General features: G+C 42.9%; 1 protein-coding gene across 1 annotated transcript in view; it reads right to left on the bottom strand.

Annotated features, from left to right (window-relative positions):
• The window catches only part of LOC311237994 (uncharacterized protein), a gene marked incomplete at its 3' end in the record, with an annotated part of 101,476 nt that overhangs the window by 23,466 nt on the left and 57,580 nt on the right, over window positions 1-20,430 (bottom strand). The window contains exons 5-6 of the mRNA XM_084325965.1: window positions 4,363-4,473; window positions 423-1,148 (exon numbers count right to left, since the gene is read on the bottom strand). Of these exons, the coding sequence (XP_084182091.1) occupies window positions 423-1,148; window positions 4,363-4,473 (837 nt within the window). The remainder of the gene's footprint in view (window positions 1-422; window positions 1,149-4,362; window positions 4,474-20,430) is intronic.

Below are 20,430 nucleotides of genomic sequence, written 5' to 3'. Positions count from 1 at the left end.
AGACAGTTGACTAAAGCTCTTCTCACACTGGTCACAGCAGTAGGGCTTCTCTCCTGTGTGAATTCTCTGGTGTAATTTCAGACTACCCAGTTGACTAAAACTCTTCCCACACTTGTCACAGCAGTAGGGCTTCTCTCCTGTGTGAATTCTCTGGTGTTTTTTCAGATTACCCAGATCACTAAAGCTCTTCTCACACTGGTCACAGGAGTAGGGCTTCTCTCCTGTGTGAATTCTCTGGTGTGATTGCAGACTACCCAGTTGACTAAAACTCTTCTCACACTGGTCACATGAGTAGGGTTTTTCTCCAGTGTGAATTCTCTGGTGTAATTGCAGATTAGACAGTCGACTAAAACTCTTCTCACACTGGTCACAGGAGTAGGGTTTTTCTCCTGTGTGAATTCTCTGGTGTAATTGCAGATTACCCAGATCACTAAAGCTCTTCCCACACTGGTCACAGCAGTAGGGCTTCTCTCCTGTGTGAATTCTCTGGTGTTTTTTCAGATTACCCAGATCACTAAAGCGCTTCCCACACTGGTCACAGGAGTAGGGCTTCTCTCCTGTGTGAATTCTCTGGTGTAATTTCAGACGAGACAGTTCACTAAAACTCTTCTCACACTGGTCACAGGAGTAGGGTTTTTCTCCTGTGTGAATTCTCTGATGTCTTTGCAGATGAGGCAGTCGACTAAAACTCTTCTCACACTGGTCACATGAGTAGGGTTTTTCTCCTGTGTGAATCCTCTGATGTCTTTGCAGATTACCCAGATGACTAAAGCTCTTCCCACACTGGTCACAGCAGTAGGGTTTTTCTCCTGTGTGAATTCTCTGGTGTTTTTTCAGATTACCCAGATCACTAAAGCTCTTCTCACACTGGTCACAGGAGTAGGGTTTTTCATATTGTTTCTCTCTATGTATGTGCTGGTGTCGCTCTAATTTCTCTCTATGTATGTGCTGGTGTCGCTCTAATTCATATGACTTTCTGAAGCACTTTCCACACTTGTCACAGCAGTATTGTACACAGTAAGGTACTGGCACCGAGTAAGGTATGTGATTTCTCTCTGTAGTAACGTTGGTGCCATATTGGTCAAACCATTGCCTTGGTTTGTCAATGTTCATCTGTTTGTTAGTGGAGGGAAGGCCAGGGAAGATATCTGTTGGAGAAAAGAGGGAAGAAAAAAGAGATTTAACTAAAACAACTAAGAGAACATAGAGGGTCAAGCATGAACAGGGATGACTAAAAAGGTCAAATCAAAGTTGTTAAATCCACAAAATGTAAGCACTTTACTTTTAGATGGGAAAATAAGCTTTGTGGTTAGTTCATCATAACTCAAAATACTATTATTTTGTACTCCGATGTTTACAAACATGACAAAAGATACATTCATTTAGAAACTGTTGCGTTTAAGCTTTTGTGTGGTCAGTGGTATCAGTATATTGTAAACAGAACATGTCAGCATTTGTTAGAAGGCCCTGGTCAATGGCAAGTTGGTCCTCCCTGGTGGAGAGAAGTAATTTTCACTGGCATCTGTTCGTATAAAAGGCCATTATTGGTGATCTTCCATCTGATATCTCCACACTGATGAAATGGTCCTGTGGATTTTACTCGTTCCAGTGACTGGCTTGTACTTCAGGTACCTAAAATTAACTCTTTATCTTCTCTGCCCCCAACACATGGAACATCTTACAATTCACTCTGAAACTCAATACACTGGTATCCAATAGTCAGTCTGCAGCTGTTTCAAAATATTTCTATTATAATTGTATTGTTTTAATTGTTTATATTGTTTTTATTACTCTTATTGTTGTTTTTATATTGTGTGATGTACTTGCTCTCAATGGACCTCATGCACCAACATTCTCGTAAGTTTCCTTGTAAATAACCTAGTAGGAAGTTTGTTAGAGAACCTACGATAGTCCCCCTGGAGTCATCAACGCGTGGTGACTCGCCAGTCCTCGTGATGTAGTGGCAAGTGACAGTAACATAGCGTTCGGTCATCATGAGAGTCCAGCTGTCTGTCGTCAATGCAACCTTGCGAGCAGCGGTAACGTTAGCTAGCTGCGCAAACAACTCCTAACTTTGCAAGCTCTCCTTGCCGTCAACCATATAGATCGTTTTTGATAAATGTAGACTGACTTTGGTTACTTTTTTCAAAATCAACACTTCTCTTAGCCTGCTTAATTTTGCAAGTTGCTGTCGCTCTTGTTTTTTCCCCTCACTTATTTTCCAGACACAGATGTAGTTGCCTCCTCGTCAGTTATATTGCACCCTCTATCTGTTCATTGAAACATGCTTTGAAAATACACCATTCTACTGATGGCTACAATGTAATAAGAGACAGACAACATTGTAACATATCATTGTTTGATAGTAGATTGAGAAAATGTCATGTGTTCGAGTAAATCCTTAACAATCAATCAATCGATCTTTGATAATTAATTTTTGTATCCACTTTTTCTCCTCATTTTCTATTTTTCTCCCATCCCAATTTCGTATTGCCAATTCTCCCCTACCCTGTCTTGAACGTTGCTAGACTATGCCCCCCATTGGTTGGTTGTAGTGAGGATAGAAGCCTTGCATCACGTGTCCCCTCCGGTACACGAGGAGGCAGCCTGTCGCATCTTTTCACCAGACAGCGTGGACTCTGTGGCGAGGAGTAACGCGTGGGAGGCTCACGCTGCCCCCGATACTTCCTGTCTCTGCTGTGCAGGCATCACCCAACCGACCTGTAGGAGTCGCTGTCCACAACGTCCAATCCCCACCCATCGACTTCCACCCGCTGACTCTGCCAAATGAGCCAGTACGACGGCCGGCCCAAGTCGAAGGCAATGCTTAGACTGGGATTCGATACCGGAGTCTCTTAGAATAGATCTTTATTGTCATTGTTACAGTTGTTACAACAAAATTTTAAATGCAGCCCTAGGTGCTAGTAAAAATATAAAAACAGTCCTAAACACAGTATTAAATATAAAAACAGGAGTAAGGCATAAATAACATTAACCCTTTATTCGCCAATAACGTGTTACCACGTCATTCTCCGCCATGCGTAATCTGCCAATGACGCCGTAAGGCGTCTTTGAGATCAATATTTCAAAAATCTGTCATGTCAATCATATTTTACCCACGGAGACTTGAGACTTGCTGTTGATCTCCTCTCAACTCTCCAACGGTTCAAGACCGCCATCTGGTGGCCAATCGGCGAATCGGCCAAACCGGAAGTGACGCGGCAGGAAGTGGTGCTCAACCATATTTCGTCCGGCCACGCGCTATTGCTCCCGGGACTCGAGCTTGATACACTGGATAGCGATCCGTTGCTAATAACTCGATAAACAACATGATTTGGACGTATATACTATTATACAACCTGGAAATGGATCGCATATATCGACATCCCATAATCGTGAACTTTCTGCTCCACGCTGATCACCCAACGGTCAGAGGAAGCTGCGGTAAGTTTCAGCGTGTTTGATTATTATGATCTATATAAACTGCTGTGATCTATGTATCGCCCATACTACATGAATGATTTAACGTCGACCACGGACTTATAACCCCCCCCCCCCTCCGGTCACCAGCAGATGATGAGGCATGACGTTTAGGACCTTGTACAATTGACATTTTTAATCTGACGTCAATCGGTATCAAACTACATTTGATGATGTAATATATGTATTTAGGGCTATAACTCGCGTTCTGCAGAATGCTGCAGAAAACGATAAAGGGAGACTGTTTTAAATTTTAGCTGAGTTTAGTGCACATATGGCACTAGGATAAAAACGAAACAACTTCAGTCTGTTAGTCCGGGTGGGCATGACGCTGAAACACCTGCCTGAGCGCAGCCGTATGAGGTGTTTGTTGCCCGGGTGGTGTGGGTCTTTCAGTATTTTGACTGCCTTCTTAAGACAGTGGGAGTTGTATAGTCCTTCCAGTGAGGGGAGAGGGCAGCCGATAATTTTCTGGGCCGAGTTGACGACCCTCTGGAGCGCCTTCCTCTCTGCGGCTGTGCAGCTGAGGAACCACACGTTGATGCAGTAGGTGAGGATGCTTTCCACGGAGCAGCGGTAAAAGGACACAAGCAGGTCTTGTCTGAGGTGGTAATTTCTCAGTATTCTCAGGAAGTAGAGTCTCTGCTGTGCCTTTTTCACAATCGCCGTGGTGTTGATTCTCCAGGTCAGGTCATCCTCCAGGTGGACACCCAGGAACTTGATGACCGAGACTCTCTCCACACATCCCCCGTCGATGTACAGGTCATGTTGTTGTCATGTTGTATGTTGCATTGGTGACGAGCGCAATCTCCGCTACGCCACCCAGCCGCCCGATCTTTGATTAATTGTTAACCTCCCTAGTAGAAAGAGAAAGTAACATACCGATATCCTGGTCTGTGTCGCCCTCCTTCATCTGAAAGGAAATATCCTCGGGTGGGTCAAGTGTGTCCTCGTCCTCTTCTGTTTTAATAATCAGTAGGTCGCTGGCTGAACCTGGGGCAGAGGGAGACATTTATAGTATGTATAGTCCAGTACTTTGTAAAGCATTTTAAAACCAAAAAGAAAATAATCTATTCAAAACGACATTACAAATTTATTGGAAGGAGCAGCTTGATAAGACTCACAATATGCAAGCTTTGCAAAACAACAATTAAGTATTTTGTGAATATTACAAACAAGAGGACTCGCATCACATTTAGCCTAAAGGCAGCATGTTGTCATAATGAATCTACCGTACTTTTCGGACTATAAGCCGCGGCTTTTTTCCCCATTTTTCGACCCTGCGGCTTATATAACGGTGCGGCTTATAGGACAAAACCCGAAAATCGAAATATTGCTTTTTTTTACTGCATTGAAATGTTATTTATCTGTTCCCTTATTTGCTAAACTTAATACAACTTGTAAATGAGTTAATGTTATTTGTCCGACAGTATTGTGTCCCAATGGGAGTCATTCTCTGTAGAGGTGGGAACTTAAAGCTCAATATAAGAACGGCCATGCACCACCACTCACAGAATCGAGAAAGAGCAATCAATCTGTCAATCCTTTCCGTGTCCGGGCCGGGTGAGGTTTCCCGTGTTGAGTTAAATGAAGCCGCAGGCTCCACTCCTTACATATGGTAATTAAACATTAAAAACACATGCGGCTTATAGTCCAGTGCGGCTTATATATGTACACATCATTCAATTTAGCTGCTGCGGCTTATAGTGCGAAAAGTACGGTAGTCAACTTCCTCTTATAGATTGGACTGATAGGGCTGAAACGATACCTTGAGAAACTTGAGAAAACGCACTGTGTTTTGCAGATGATTATTAAAAGGGGACATATTTTAGTCCTTTTCAACAAGTTAATATAAGTCTTTGAGGTCCCATAAATATGTTTTTGATGTTTTTTGCTAAACAATTAGCATTCTAGCAGCCTCTATACCCCTCTGTTGTCATGTTCTCAACAGGCTGTTTCTGTACCTGTAACGCAGTGTTTCTCAAAGGGGGGGGCGCAGAGGCATGACAGGGGGGGCCTTGAGATTTATAAAAAAAAAAAATAAAAAATTTGGATTCCAGATAATTATCACTAAAGTGCTATCTGTTGCAGCTGCACTGTTCTCCATGAAAATACCATTTCTCAAAATCTGAAAATCATTATTTAATAAAACACAGAAAAGGATCACCAAGTTACTCTGGATAAAAAAAAACTTTACAGACAACATTGAGACAAAGCTTCCTGACACATCTCCATCCAAACTCTTGGAAGAACTCTTTGAAATCTCATCTGATACCACCTAGAGAGCTAGTTTCAGAGTGTGGTGCTGAGTACCAAGTATATCATCTCATGATGCAGCAGTTAAGGTGTTGATACCATTCAGCACCACATACAGTATCTGTGTGAAGCTGGCTTTTCATCCATGACAGCTCTGAAAACAAAATATAGGGCCAATTTGAAAGGTCACGATATTGGTGTTATTTCAATAAATTTAAACATGGCCCATTTCATGACTATTTTGTTGGGGGGGGGGGGGGGGGGCAAAATACAGAAAAAGTTTGAGAAGCACTGCTGTAACGAGTGAGCTGCTCCATTAACCCATTGAAACCAGGAAACACATTTGTGTGTATATGCAGGCTATAAAATGCATTATTAGCAGGAGTTTTAGGTCTAAATGGGGTTAACATTTACATTTAGCCAACGCTTTTATCCAAAGCGACTTACAAATTGTGTACAACAAGTCAGCAGGAGGGGTACACCTCTGGCGGCTAAGGGTAAGTGGTATTGTTTGTGCCAAACTTCAGTGCTTCCCTCTGAATGCATAGTAGTATAGGATTCCCGCAGTAACATAGTAGGCATAGGCATATAAGCATAGCAGTGGTGCACGAGCCTGTACCGTCGAATTAAATTCAGAACAAACCTGTCAGACTAGGCATTGCAGATCAAATACTCAAGATCCAGCAATAGCATATCAAACTTACCGTTAACATTTTTAAATATGGCATTTTTTGGTTCAACTTTAGGCAGAAAAGATAAGATTTATGAGCGGGCTGCCATCTTGTACATGCACATTTTCCCAAGGTCTCTTCACACGCACACACACACACACACACACAAGGTGCTACTAACTAGGTCGATTGAAGATGAAATTCTGAATGGCTCATTTCAAGATGAATAAAACTAGGAAAGGTAAATGATTCCAGCAGCAGCCCATACTGTATGCAAGCGATGCTACAGAAGAGTGCCATGGAAGGGTCCTAGTGAAACAAATTTAGCAAAGCAGCTAACGTTAAAGCACTCACACGCCATTCTCTATACATTAAATATTTTGGAGAGGTTGATTTAATAAACAATTAAGATTATTAACTGTTGTTGATAGGTGTATTGCTCAATAGCCATTTTTATGCTCTCATGCGAAGCAAACCCCCCTCAGAGCTATCAGGCCTGAGAAATCATGCAGCTGGGTTTCAATTGATAAGAACAATACTTTGACTATGGTCAATAGTAAAGTAACTCAGAACATGCAGACAGCTGCACCAGGGGCTAGTTGCATAAACTTAGTTTAAGCCAGTCTGTTGCATAGACATTAAGACTTATTTTGAGGTAGAAAGGTTAGCCAAGTTAGTTAGTTAAGACTGCTGTTGCCTTGGTATCAGCTAAGCAGCCAAACTAGAATTGTTTCCATTTCTCAAACCAGTTTTTCTTATGTCAGTAACAACATTTAATATTATGTTATGTTCCTTTAGTTAATATATTTATAACATTTTGTTATTCATTTAGAATGCTGCTAGCTAGCTGCTAGCAAGCTAACCTAGGGTGACCAAACGTCTCTTTTTCCCGGACATGTCCTCTTTTCACGCCCTGTCCGGGGCGTCGTTTTTTTTTTTTATAAATTCATGAAAATCTCCAGGTTTCATTGTTTTTCACGGCACTTTGCGAGCGTCTGAAGGCTCGGGCTGCATTTTACACCGAACATATAAATTACAGAATTAAAGCTCTATTTGTTGCCGGTCGATTGCCACCTCACTCGACAAAATCCGTGCCTCGGTTCTCGAGTTACATGCTGATAGGTCAGGCGTGCAACTTTTTACACACTCACGTCAGATTACCACCCCGGACTCCCGAGGCTCTAGAACTGTCATCCGCCGATTACGAAAATGATTGGTCAGCGTTGTAGCGAATGAGTGTAGCTTTCCAATGATATCAGGGATCTAGGTGAAAATTGACAAGCGAATACAGGAAGTGAAACAAATTTTTTATTAATCGACTTGGATGAGGAAATGGAGAGCTTTTTTCTTGGCACACGGGCTGTGCGATATGGCCTAAAAATTAAATCCCAGATTTTTTTTTTAAATCCGATTTATGATTTTAATATTTTTTTTTCTCTTGAGCTAAAAAAAATTAAATAAAAAATAAACGTTTTTATTTGACACAAAAAAAGTTTCAAACCAAGATGAATCTCCCTATTGGGATTGAAGTGCAAACCTAACTTTCACCAATCCTCACTTAATACTTCACTTAAAACAAATAAAAGGTGCCTCTTGATCATCAAACAAGAATGAATTTCCCTATTGGGATTAATAAAGTGCAAATCTAACTTTCACCAAACATCACTCTTTGTAAAATAAAAGGTGACTCTTGAGAAAAAGAAAAAAAAATCGATTTTTTTCAAAATCGTCCCAAATCATTCATTCGAATTATCGATAATATCGATTAATCGCCCAGACCTAGCACACGGTTTACCTGGATCTCTCTAGAACAGTGGTTCTCAACCTTTTTACACCAAGTACCACCTGAGAACATAGCTGGCTCTCCAAGTGCCACCATATGACCGTTAAAATACAGTCTATTCAGCTATGCACAGTTCACGCAGAAGGCAAATGTATTCCTAATAACATTATTTATTGTTAACTTGTGTCAGACACAGCCACAATATACAAAGGGGTAGCACTAGAACTAGCAAACTCTTCCACACAATTATCATACAATGCAAGGGGCATTGAGAACATAACTAACATTCTCACATAGCAAGTGAGAAAATTAAGAACAACTGTATTTCATAGGGATGCACCGAATGGGAAATTCTTGGCCGAAACCGATACCGAAAATAGGAAACAGTTGGCCGAAAACCGAATGCCGAAAGGCCGAAAATGATTAATATAAATATATATATATATATGTTTTCTTTTTAGCTACCTGATTATGGCAAAAGACATGATTATGGCTAAACTTAACTTAAATAATATTAATAATCACTATTATGGGCCCATAAAATATTTATTCAGCACTTTTGAATGCATACATTAATTCCAGACTGTTAAGACTAAAAGACTACAACGATTGATGACGACTTCCTGTCCTCGCATTTCCATTTGCGGTTTAACGATACATTTTCAACAACAGATTGCTGCTAATTAAACACTCCATTTAAACGGAGTAACGTTAACGTTATGTCGAGTTCATACGTGTAGTGTAGTATGAACTCGTCATAACGTTAACATTACTAAGTGTCCACTGTTGCTGCCACCGTTGCGTCGCAGATGGATGGTACACTGTTAGCTCCGTAGCTAATCCGCTCCTAGACTACTGATAGCAGTACCGTTAACGTCGGAGCTGATCAATACTCCGGTTTTTTCTAATTTACTTTAGAACCGGGTTTCGGGGGGCATCCCTACTCCCAAGAGGAGTTAGTTATCACAGGCTGTAGAATGCAGGAAGAGCTGCCAAGCTGCTCACGTTACATGTTGCGCATGCTACTGGATAGTACCGGTATGTCTGTAGTCGCGTTTTGATGACGTCATCACAACAACACGTTATTTGACTTTCGGTCATATATTTTCGGTGCTAAAACCCTTTCGGCCGAAAGCCGAAAGAGCCGTTTTAACCATTTTCGGCCGATAATTTTCGGTAGCCGAATTTTCGGTGCATCCCTAGTATTTCAGCAAATGTCTCTCTCGCTCTCTCTCTCTCTCTCTCTCTCTCACACACAGCATGTTGTTGTCCATTGACAACTCACATAAGCAGGGCCGGACTGGGTAAATAATTCAGGCTGGGAAATATAGTGTGAAATATAGCCCCAGTCAGGCCACTTTTTAAGCTGGGGGTCTGGGGGTCCTCCACCAGTTTTTTTTTGTTTGTTACAAAGACTTAATTTGCTGCATTCTGGTGCAGGAATTTTTTAAATGTTACCATTTAAATGCCAGTGTTTGTGATGGGCATCATCACAAATTATTGTAAAAAAGAAAATATTTAAAAAACACAAAAAGGTAAATATCTTCAATATATCAAATGCAAAGTGGATTTTTCTTGGGGGGGGGGGGGGGATTATTACAGCCTAGCCCTAGCATAATGTCAATTTTGTAATGTCAGATTGAAAAAATACTCACTCTTACCATTAGATAACTAAATTCTCCTCTTCAAAAACACCATACAAATATTATATGCTGAACATTTCTTCCACTTTTTCTTTCATAAATATTTTATTAAACTTCAGCCCATGATCATAACCACCACATATTCAATACATTTTCGAATTGTAACCCTTTAAATGCCAGTTTGTGTGATGGCATCACAAATTATTGTTAAAAAAAAAACACAAAAAGTTAAATATTTTCAATATATCAAATGCAAAGTAGATTTTTCTGGGGGGGATTATTACATTGTGTCAATGATTAGCAACAAACGTATTCAAGAGTAAACATCATAACCATGTCACAACAGCAGTCATAGTGTATATTTTCAGCAATATGTTTGTTTACCAATAGGTAAAAGTGTAGGGTGCTCCAGTAGCACACCATGTTACCGCGCTGCGTCGCGGGACTCCGTGCTGCGTCACGGATCTGGTTGACTCCGAGTTCGATTCCCGGACTCGCCGTCATTTGCCGAATGTCTCCCCCTGCTCTCTCTCCCGCTTCACCCTGCAACTGTCGGTCATGCTTGACCAGGAAAGCGATAAACGCTAAAAAATAAAATTAAAAAAAAAAAAGTGTTATTAGTGAGATTTTCGTTTTTGAAATGTGTTTTTGTGATCACGGATATCCGCCATCTTGAATTTGCGGCCGTCGCTGAATGATGGAAATGTAGTAATTTTGAGAAGAGGACATCCAGAGCTTTCAACTACACTTCCCAAATGCTTCTAGCTCCCTTCAAGCTAATTACTTGCTTATGAATTTTCTTTAATTCTCTTATTACTCTGGATTATATACCACAAAACTGAATGTTATTGGCATTATATTAGAGCACAGTCTCCCCTATTTTGAGCATTTAGCAACCATCCGATTTGAAATCAGTTTAAAAATGGCAGAGCTGTTGCAAGAATAAAAAACCTATTGTACATACAGTGGATTTCATTCTCTGTTCTTCATGCACGCCTGGTGATACTAAATCCAAATTGAACTCTGCCATTGGAAAAAGTAGATTTGGCCCGATCCATAGTGTGCAAGTTGGCTATAATAAGGTCATTTATAGGCCTCATATTCTATATTCTATAATAATATTTCAAATTGCATGGGTCCGGGTAGCAGAATTCAGTACTGTATCTACAAAACCTTCTGTTTAATCATCTTCCCTTTATTCATTTCCTTAGATCTTTTGTACACGTGATCTCAAGAAGGTACTGACAGAGCTCAGTGGCAGTTTCTTATGTCTGGTCATTTCTAGCATGGTGTTATTCACTGTCAAAGATGCAAAGAAAAATCATAATTCATATTCTCCTTTGTTTCATCACAAGTTAAGCAAGCCTAGTAATAGACACAATATTTCTGACACTGCGAATACATTCACTGAGGTCCATAGATGTCCCTAGTGAAGGAATCCTTGTTATTTAATGTGTATATAATGTAAATATCTGCAGATGACGGCATCTACTCATAGATATTAGTTGTAAGAGGACAGTATCAGTCACTATGTCTGGCTCCAGTGAGGCTGCAGACGAGGGCCTGTTATCAGCTGAGCTCTCAAGCGAGCCAAGGTCATTGTATGCAGCGGCACTGGGCTCTCACATGGTGGTGTGGCCACATCGTTTAGTGTGTCAAAGACTACACTGCTGTTGCCATGGTAGCGTGTCACGTAGTAACGAGAAAAGGGGGCGGGCCCCGTTGCTAGGGGGAAAACGTTATGAGAGGTGAGTTCCTTCCGGGGTAAGTTAGATCGAGACACAACGCGGAGGCGAGCAGACGTGTTGATCAGAGACTTTGAAAGGATCCCTCCTCCCCTTGCGGGGAGGAATTGAATATGCCACGGCATCGCTAGCTTCGGCTAACGGGAGGTTTTGGCTGACGATGAGGCCTCAGAACCATTGGACTAATAGCATAAGAGACGGTAGAGAATAATGAATTCAGTTTTTCTTCAAAGACTGTTCAACGACATTACAGAATGGGTTACATCTTGAATGAATGAATGAATGAATGAAAACTTTATTTAACAGATTGCAGAATGGGTACAATACAGTACGGCTCAATACATACAATTGTTAAGGGGATGCAGACCTGAGAAAGACGTTTGTCTTGTTTCCATCAGGGTCCCCCATTTTCAATTCATATAGACATATATGACATACATGACATACAGATAGTCAGTACTGCTACATCTATACATTTATGACATACCAGATTTGCAAATACAGTACTGTTTGTGATACAGAAGGAGTCAAGAAAAGGGAGTATATACATTTGACGTAGAAACTGTACATTGGAGGTTGGGTGGGGGGGGTTGGGTACATTGGGATATTGACAACCATACTGGGTAATTTACATTGGAGGTGGTTGGGGGGGGGGGGGGGGGGCGGGGGGCATACTGTATAAACAAGTAACACTGTACATTGAGGGGGGGGGGGAGGAGACACTGTACAAACAAACACAATTGTACATTGAACTATTGACAAAAACATACTAGGTAAATGACTGTACATTGGAGGGGGTTGGAATGATTGGGTTAGGATATTTACAGGGGCCAGTGTTGAATTGCAGTCTCCCGTAGGTGTCCCTTGAGAGAGGTTTTGAAAGTGGGTAGTGATCCACATTCCTTTACAGCTTTGGGTAGGGCGTTCCACATTGATGTGGCATAATTGCGAAACGTGTTTAGTCCCTTATTTGAGCCGAATCTGGGTTTGACATGATTTGTGGAGCTCCCTCTGGTGTTGTGATCGTGGTATTCACTGACCTTTGGGAAGTATTTTGACATGTACATGGGTACCTTGGTCGTGTAGTGTATCTTGTAGACCAGGCCCATTGCAAGTTGTTGTACTCTGTCGTCTACTCTAAGCCATCCTAGGTTGTCGAAGTGGGCAGGGGTGAGGTGGGTTCTAGGAGTAAGGTCAAGCAGTAGTCTGACCAGTTTGTTTTGAGATGTTTGTAATTTTGTTTTTAGCGCCTTTGAGGTGCTTTGGTACCATGAGGTGCAAGCATAGTCGTAGTACCCCTGAATGAGTGCTCCTGCCAGAGTCTTCAGGGTGTTCTTGTTTACCAGAGAGGAGATCCGGTACAAGAATCGAGTTCGTTGGTTGACTTTTTTTATTACATTGGATGCCATTTTGTCACAGGAGAGATTAGCCTCTAGGATGGACCCCAGGTAGGTAATTTCATCTTTCCTTGTGACAATATTGTCACCCACTGTAACTGAGAAGCCGTCGGTCTTGCTGAGTTTGTTATTTGAACCGAAGAGAATGGACTCTGTTTTGCCCATGTGTAATGATAGTTTGTTATCAGCGAGCCATATGCAGATTCTGCCTAGTTCCGAGCTGAGGGTTTTTTCAACCTGTAACTTGTTCTTGTCAGAGACCAGCAGGGCTGAGTCGTCCGCAAACAGGAACAAGTTGCAGTCACAAGCTGACGACATGTCATTTGCATAAATTAGGAACAGTAGCGGTCCTAGTATGCTTCCTTGTGGAACACCACAGCTCACTGTGAGGGGGGGGGATAGGGTACCGTTTACCTCCACCATCTGTTCCCTCCCCTCAAGGTAGGATTGCATCCAGCTCACTGATAGACTATCAAAACCAATTGCTTTTAGCTTGTCAATCAGAATGGAGTGATTGACCGTGTCAAAGGCCTTTTGTAGGTCCAGCATGTCATTGTACAAAGCTATGTTTATGAAAATAAACATCAGGAAAGAGATCACGTTGCCAGTGTCTAATTCTTCTGATTTACGGATGTACCAACGGGGTTGATACAGTGTGAGACAGCTAATGAGATAACCGAGTATGAAACAAACACAATGCAGATTGGGGAGGAAAGTCACGGAGCAGCAGGTGATGAGTGGATTAAATTATCAAAGGCTAGAAACACTGTTATCTTTCAGTTGGTGCCTTACGCCGGATTTTGATTAAAGACAACAACAACGGAAAAGACAACAATGGGGCGACGACAGTGAACAGAGTGTGGGAGAGAAGAGAGAGAGGCCGACCGAGAGCCATGGGGTCGAGTCGAGTCAAGCGGTCATGGACCACAGCCAAACAGCGCCGTGGAACCCCAGCCATGGAACCAGATGCGAGTTTGAGCCTTTAAGCCAAATAATGAATGGTGCATCCATGAAAGAATTTAACAACACACACACCTAGGCCAGCTGTAATCATATGTGTTTTGAACATCAAACAGAGATATGAATATTGGTCAGGCTGGAGAGTGTGATGTGTGTATTATCTGGAAAGTGGAATAGAGAACGGCAGAGCAGCTGTCTGGGTTTTTGTTTTGAAGAGCGAAGCCATTTTATCACAAAGGAATGTAAACATAGCAGGAGAAGCAGAATGAGAGAGTAGACCGTTATGAGCGAGAAGGCATTAAAGGGACAGTGCTACAAAAATGAGATATGGGAGCGAGGTGACAACACGTGTGTGTATGAAGTTTAAAGGTCAAGTTTCACTTGAATAGGGACGCCTTGATCAAGGGAAATTAATGCATGAGTCTGCCGCCCTCGGGTGGTGGGGGGGGGGTATTGCATGGAAAATTCCATAAATGCATGACACGTCGGCTGAAAATTACTCCAGCCTTATTTATTGTTTAAAAGGATCCCCATTAGCTGTCACCTAAGTGGCGAGCTAGTCTTCCTGGGGTCCACACAGAAAGACAACAGAAAACACAAAACATAACAACATGAGTTACATATTATACGATAAACAACAGTCCTCTTTAAAGCATTTGATTTTGGACATGGGAACATAATCTGTCCATCATCAGCTGACCTAGTAAAATAAGAATGAACCTGACTGCATCTGACAAGAAAACAGGTTGAGACGAAAAGACAGTATTCCTGCCTTAGAGAATGAGTATGCCGCCCTCTAGTGGTGTGGGGGGGTATTGCATGGGAAAATTCCATAAATGCATTGACACATCGGCTGAGATGACTCCAGCCTTAGAGAACGAGTCTGCCGCCCTCTAGTGGTGGGAGGGGGTATTGCATGAAAGTTTCCATCTAGAGGATGAGTAGGTCGCCACCTAGTGGCAGAGTGGGGTAGTGCTGGGAAGTTGCCCATATGTTGTAGGTCTCTGCTACCATCTAGTGGCGTAGTTTGGTGATGCAGGGAAATATTTAAATATAGGTATCTGCTACTATCTAGTGGCGTAGTTTGGTGATGTGGGGAAGTATTTAAATATAGGTATCTGCTGCCATCTAGAGGCATAGTTTGGTGAGGCAGGGAGGTGTTGATTTAGGACGGAGCTGAGGAATCCAGCGTTCATTTTTTACTATTGCTGAGACACAGTAATTGGTCGTGGGAGAGTCATAAGTCATTGGTAAACCGAGACACAGTGATTATGACGTGTACAAGTGTGTTGGGAACCGAGAGACAACACGTGTATGAGTGTGTTGGGAACCAGAGAGATAACACAGGGTTAGGGGCAGGAAACCGAGAAACTGCTCAGGTGTGTATACACGGTGTAAGGAACAGGGAACCAGGAAGAAACTGTTTGTGTGTGTATACACAGTGTTAAGAACAGGGAACCAGGAAGAAACTGTTCGTGTGTGTACACGGGGTTTAGGAACAGGCAACCGAGAAACTGTTTGTGTGTGTAAACGGGGTTTAGGAACAGGCAACCGAGAAACTGTTGGTGTGTGTACACGGGGTTTAGGAACAGGCAACCGAGAAACTGTTCGTGTGTAGGTATTAATTACTGTGGTCTCACAACACCCAACAGATAATAAAAAAATCCAACGAACGACTGTACTTCCTAAGAAGGCTGAGAAAATTTGGCATGCCACCCAATATTCTCAGCAACTTCTATAGAAGTACGGTTGAGAGTGTCCTTACCAGCTCAATCACAGTCTGGTATGGAAACTGCACTGCTAAGGAGAGGAAGGCACTCCAGCGAGTGATTAAAACTGCTCAGTACATCTCTGGAGCAGCCTTCCCCTCACTACAGGACATTTACTCTACCAGGGCCACCAGGAGAGCACACAACATCATTAAGGACAGCACACACCCCCAACACACTCTTCAACCTCCTGCCATCAGGCAGGCGATATAGGAGTCTGAAAGCCAGAACCACGAGACTGACAAACAGTTTCTACCCACAGGCCATCAGACTATTGAATGCCTAGCCCCCCCCCCCCCACCTCCACACACACCATCTACTATGAACTATGAATCAGAATCACTAAAGACACTTTTAACTGCTGCTATGACCCACTGTCACCTCCATTCACATGATCGGAACGTGCAATGTAACTCACTGTGCCTTGTTGTATTGTATATATATATATATATATATATATATATATATATATTTTTTTTTTTTTTAACTTTTTTTTTTTTCGTTTATCGCTTTTCTGGTCAAGCATGACCGACAGAAACAGGTTGAAATGGGATGTAGAGCAGGGGCAGACACTGAGAAAATACGGCGGGTCCGGGAATCGAACTCGTGTACCCCAGATCCGTGACGAGCACGGTTTTCCCCGACGCAGAAATAGCGCCGAGATATGCGGTGAGCTACGGGAGCTCCCCTTGTATATATATTTTTATCTATTTTATCTTATTTTCTAGCACTCGCTTGTATTTAAATATGTTTAAGTTAAGTACTGTGTGATTTTTGTGAAGGGTGGACTAGCAAAGTAAGATTTTTCATTGTATGGCAAACTGTCGTTTTAACTGTGCATATGACAATAAACAATCTTAAATTAACGGAGCATGTAGAGGGAATATTAATATATAATAATAATATTGATATACAGGTTAATTAAATAGAGTTGAATTATACAATGGATTAAATAAGAATTTCACAGAGAGATAAGGTGCAGTTAATTAAAGAGTTTAATTATAGAATGGAATAAATAATATCTTCACTATGTCATCGGAGACATAGTTTGAAATGAAGAGGGATTTAATTTCCAGCTGTTTTATCTCACACCTTAAAAAGGTAGGGCCAGGGAGTACACAGTCACCAGAAGAACTAGCGTGCGGGCGCTGGGGGCCAACCGGGGAGGAAGAGTAGCGCGGAGATGGTATCGGAGGGCTGAGTGTTGCGACGGGAAAAATGACAGGGAACCGCCCTGTAGGGACAGACATGAGTGTTGAGAAGGTGGTGGAATAGTGATAACGATAGCGCCACGTGCTGTAAGACACTCACAACGTCTACACAGCATAAAGAGCGTGGGCATGGGAGGGGCTTGCAGGAAAAATATATATAGCGAACCTGAAATGACAGTATGGAATGAACTGCAAGTCAAATGCCATAGTATAAGGAGCTTTCGGGAAAACCCAAAGGGAAGGCCTGTGTACAGAAGACTCCTGGTTTCCCTTCTCTTCTTTCAGAGTCCGGAGACCACCGACAGCGAGCAGGGAAGACCACCGACAGCGAGCGGGGGAGACCACCGGCAGCGAGCTGGGGAGACGGCAAACGGGGCGGAGAACGGCAGTCGCAGGCGGTGTTGCTCAGGGAAGGACGAGGCAGACAGGACAGGGCTTTCCTACAGAGACACTGTTTTGAGGCATTTGAAACAGAGATCATGGGCGTGTTTATTGTTGAATCATGGACAAACAGGGACTTTCTTTCAGAGTCAATCAAGAGATCGAGAGACAAGACGACAGCGTGAAGTCCTGTGTGTTCATTGATAATAATTTACAGAAGTATGAGACGTGTTGAAAACCTTATTGAGGATTTATATATAGCTATATACGATATAGATATATAAGGTATATATAGGGGGGGGATTTATGACAATTTCCTGTAGTATGTTAATATAGTCCTCTCGGGACAGATAAACCATTTCTCTAGCAGGATCAAGGGAGATGTGAGTTTATTTTGGGGAAGGGCCCCAAAGACAACAAGGGGTGGCCAAGGGAGGAGCTCCCCCAGGGAGCGCTAAGTGGCTGTGGGTTTCCTCTGGGTGTCCTTATGTTGATGGACTGCTGTGTGTTCCCTGGTGCCCCGGGGGAGGCACGGTAGGCATCGACCCACGAGATCACAGTTTTGACGAGACGCTGTCTTCTTTCCTTGGGCACGAAGGAGGGGGGCAGTGTACGTTAAAACGACAGCAGAGTAAATTGAAAAACCAAGTAGTTTGTTGATTCTGAAGGTTGATTAAGAATCAAAGGGAGGATTGAAGGAATCCTTGTTTTTCAATGTGTATATAATGTAAATATCTGCAGATGACGTCATCTACTCATAGATATTAGTTGTAAGAGGACAGTATCAGTCACTATGTCTGGCTCCAGTGAGGCTGCAGACGAGGGCCTGTTATCAGCTGAGCTCTCAAGCGAGCCAAGGTCATTGTATGCAGCGGCACTGGGTTCTCACATGGTGGTGTGGCCATATCGTTTAGTGTGTCAAAGACTAGACTGCTGTTGCCATGGTAGCGTCTCATGTAGTAACGAGAAAAGGGGGCGGGCCCCTGTTGCTAGGGGGAAAACGTTATGAGAGGTGAGTTCCTTCCGGGTTGGATTGAGACACGACGCGGAGGCGAGCAGACGCGTTGATCAGAGACTTTGAAAGGATCCCTCCTCCCCTCGCAGGGAGGAAGGGAATATGCCATGTCATCGCTAGCTTCGGCTAACAGGGGAGGTTTTGTCTGACGATGAGGCCTCAGAACCATTGGACTAATAGCATAAGAGACGGTAGAGAATAATGAATTCAGTTTTTCTTCAAAGACTGTTCAAGGACATTACAGAATGGGTTACATCTTGTACGAAGTTATGTTTATGAAAATAAACATCAGGAAAGAGATCACGTTGCCAGTGTCGAATTCTTCTGATTACGGATGTACCAACAGGGTTGATACAGTGTGAGACAGCTAATGAGATAACCGAGTATGAAACAAACACAACGCAGATTGGGGAGAAAAGTCACGGAGCAGCAGGTGACGAGTGGATTAAATGATCAAAGGCTAGAAACACTGTTATCTTTCACTAGATACCAAGAACATGCAAATGGACCTTGTAGAAGTGGAGCAATATTCCATTTACTAAGGTATGTATTTTAGGCAGATTTTCAGAAAATAAGGCTCCGGGCTTAAGAGGTTAAAACAATAAGGCATCTTTGAGTAAACTTTGAGTAACATTAAGTATCTCGAGGCTGGGGCCAGCATGTCCTCTTTTTTGGAAATCAAAATATGGTCACCCTATGTTAGCTCACCAGTAGCCTGCATTACTTTTAGAGAACACACAGCGTAGCTGCTAGTTAACCAGCTCACCAGTAGCCTGCATTACTACTGGTAGCTGCTAGTTATATAGTCGTACTGGCGAATCGCGTCCTGCTCTTCGCCATCGAGATATACCTCATCTCCAGTACCTAGTGTACTCCATCACAGAATAAAAACAAATACACCCAGCACCTGACATACTATATAGCACTAGGCGTGGTCACCACTCGCTCTTCCTCTATTTTTGTTTCCATCATGGCGGATGCTTGCACCCTGTGAAACTAGTTGTAATGAAAAGTTTAGAGAAATTACGCAATGTTGAGTGCTTACCGGAGATTTGCCTACCCCTGGAATCTTCGCGGCATGTTCTGACGGCGCTCGTATGGGTTCTGCAACGTTCAAAACCGCTCTTAAAGAGCACCTACGGGAGGCTGCAATTCGAAACTGGCCACCGTAAATGCCCAAAACCCCCACCACCTCCTAATAGACAGTCTCCTCCCCACCGCATGTATATATTCCCTCCCCGCCGTATGTATATTTCTCTCCCACCCACCCACCCCCTCCTAATGTACAGTCCCCTCCCCATCATATGTATATACTCTGTCAGGATCTAGGGGTAACAGTACTGTATATTTGAATACCGTTTATGTCACAAATGTATCAGTACTAAATACCTATATGTCCCTATGCCATAAATGTCATGTATGTTGTGTATGTCATAAATGTCTATATGAATTGAAAATGGGGGACCGTGATGGAAACAAGACAAACGTCTTTCTCAGGTCTGCATCCCCTTAACAATTGTGTGTATTGAGCCGTACTGTATTGTACCCATTCTGCAATCTGTTAAATAAAGTTTTCATTCATTCATGCATTGCGATGCATCTCAGCGTCGAGTCTGTAGTCTCCTCGTCTTGTTGACAGCAGACAGAGGGACGGCGTGTGAGGTGTAGCTATCGAGCTACCTCACACAAGGTAGGATCTGCGCCACTAGGCATTAACGCTGGTGTTAGTAATGCTGCTTGTTGTTTTGTTAGACAACCGAGTTATTTTCTCTGGCTCCCCGCATCTTCACCAAGTGTGTGGAGGCCGCACTGGGGCCTCTGCGTCGTCAGAGGTTACGAAGTGTATTCTGCCCTGACAACGTTCTGGTCCTTGGCGGTCAAGGTGGATCGTCAGGTTTCATACCAGGCAGGTTTCCTACCAGCCTGGGGTTTGCTGTAGACTGGAAGTAGAGTACTCCTCTTCCCAGTCAACGGGTGGAGTGCTATGGGCATCCCTCTCAGAGAGTGTTGTCGACACGCTCGGGAGGTTCCGTCCTAGGACGGTTACGGAGCTATCCGTGATACGCCTGCTCGGTATGATGGGATCTGCTCATTCCGTGGTCCCTCTTGGCCTCCTCTT

The sequence above is a fragment of the Notolepis coatsorum genome (genome assembly GCF_963971535.1).
Source record: "Notolepis coatsorum genome assembly, chromosome: 12".
Lineage (NCBI taxonomy): Eukaryota > Metazoa > Chordata > Actinopteri > Aulopiformes > Paralepididae > Notolepis > Notolepis coatsorum.
Note: the sequence above shows the minus strand (reverse complement) of the source record. Positions and strands in the feature narration are given on the sequence as shown.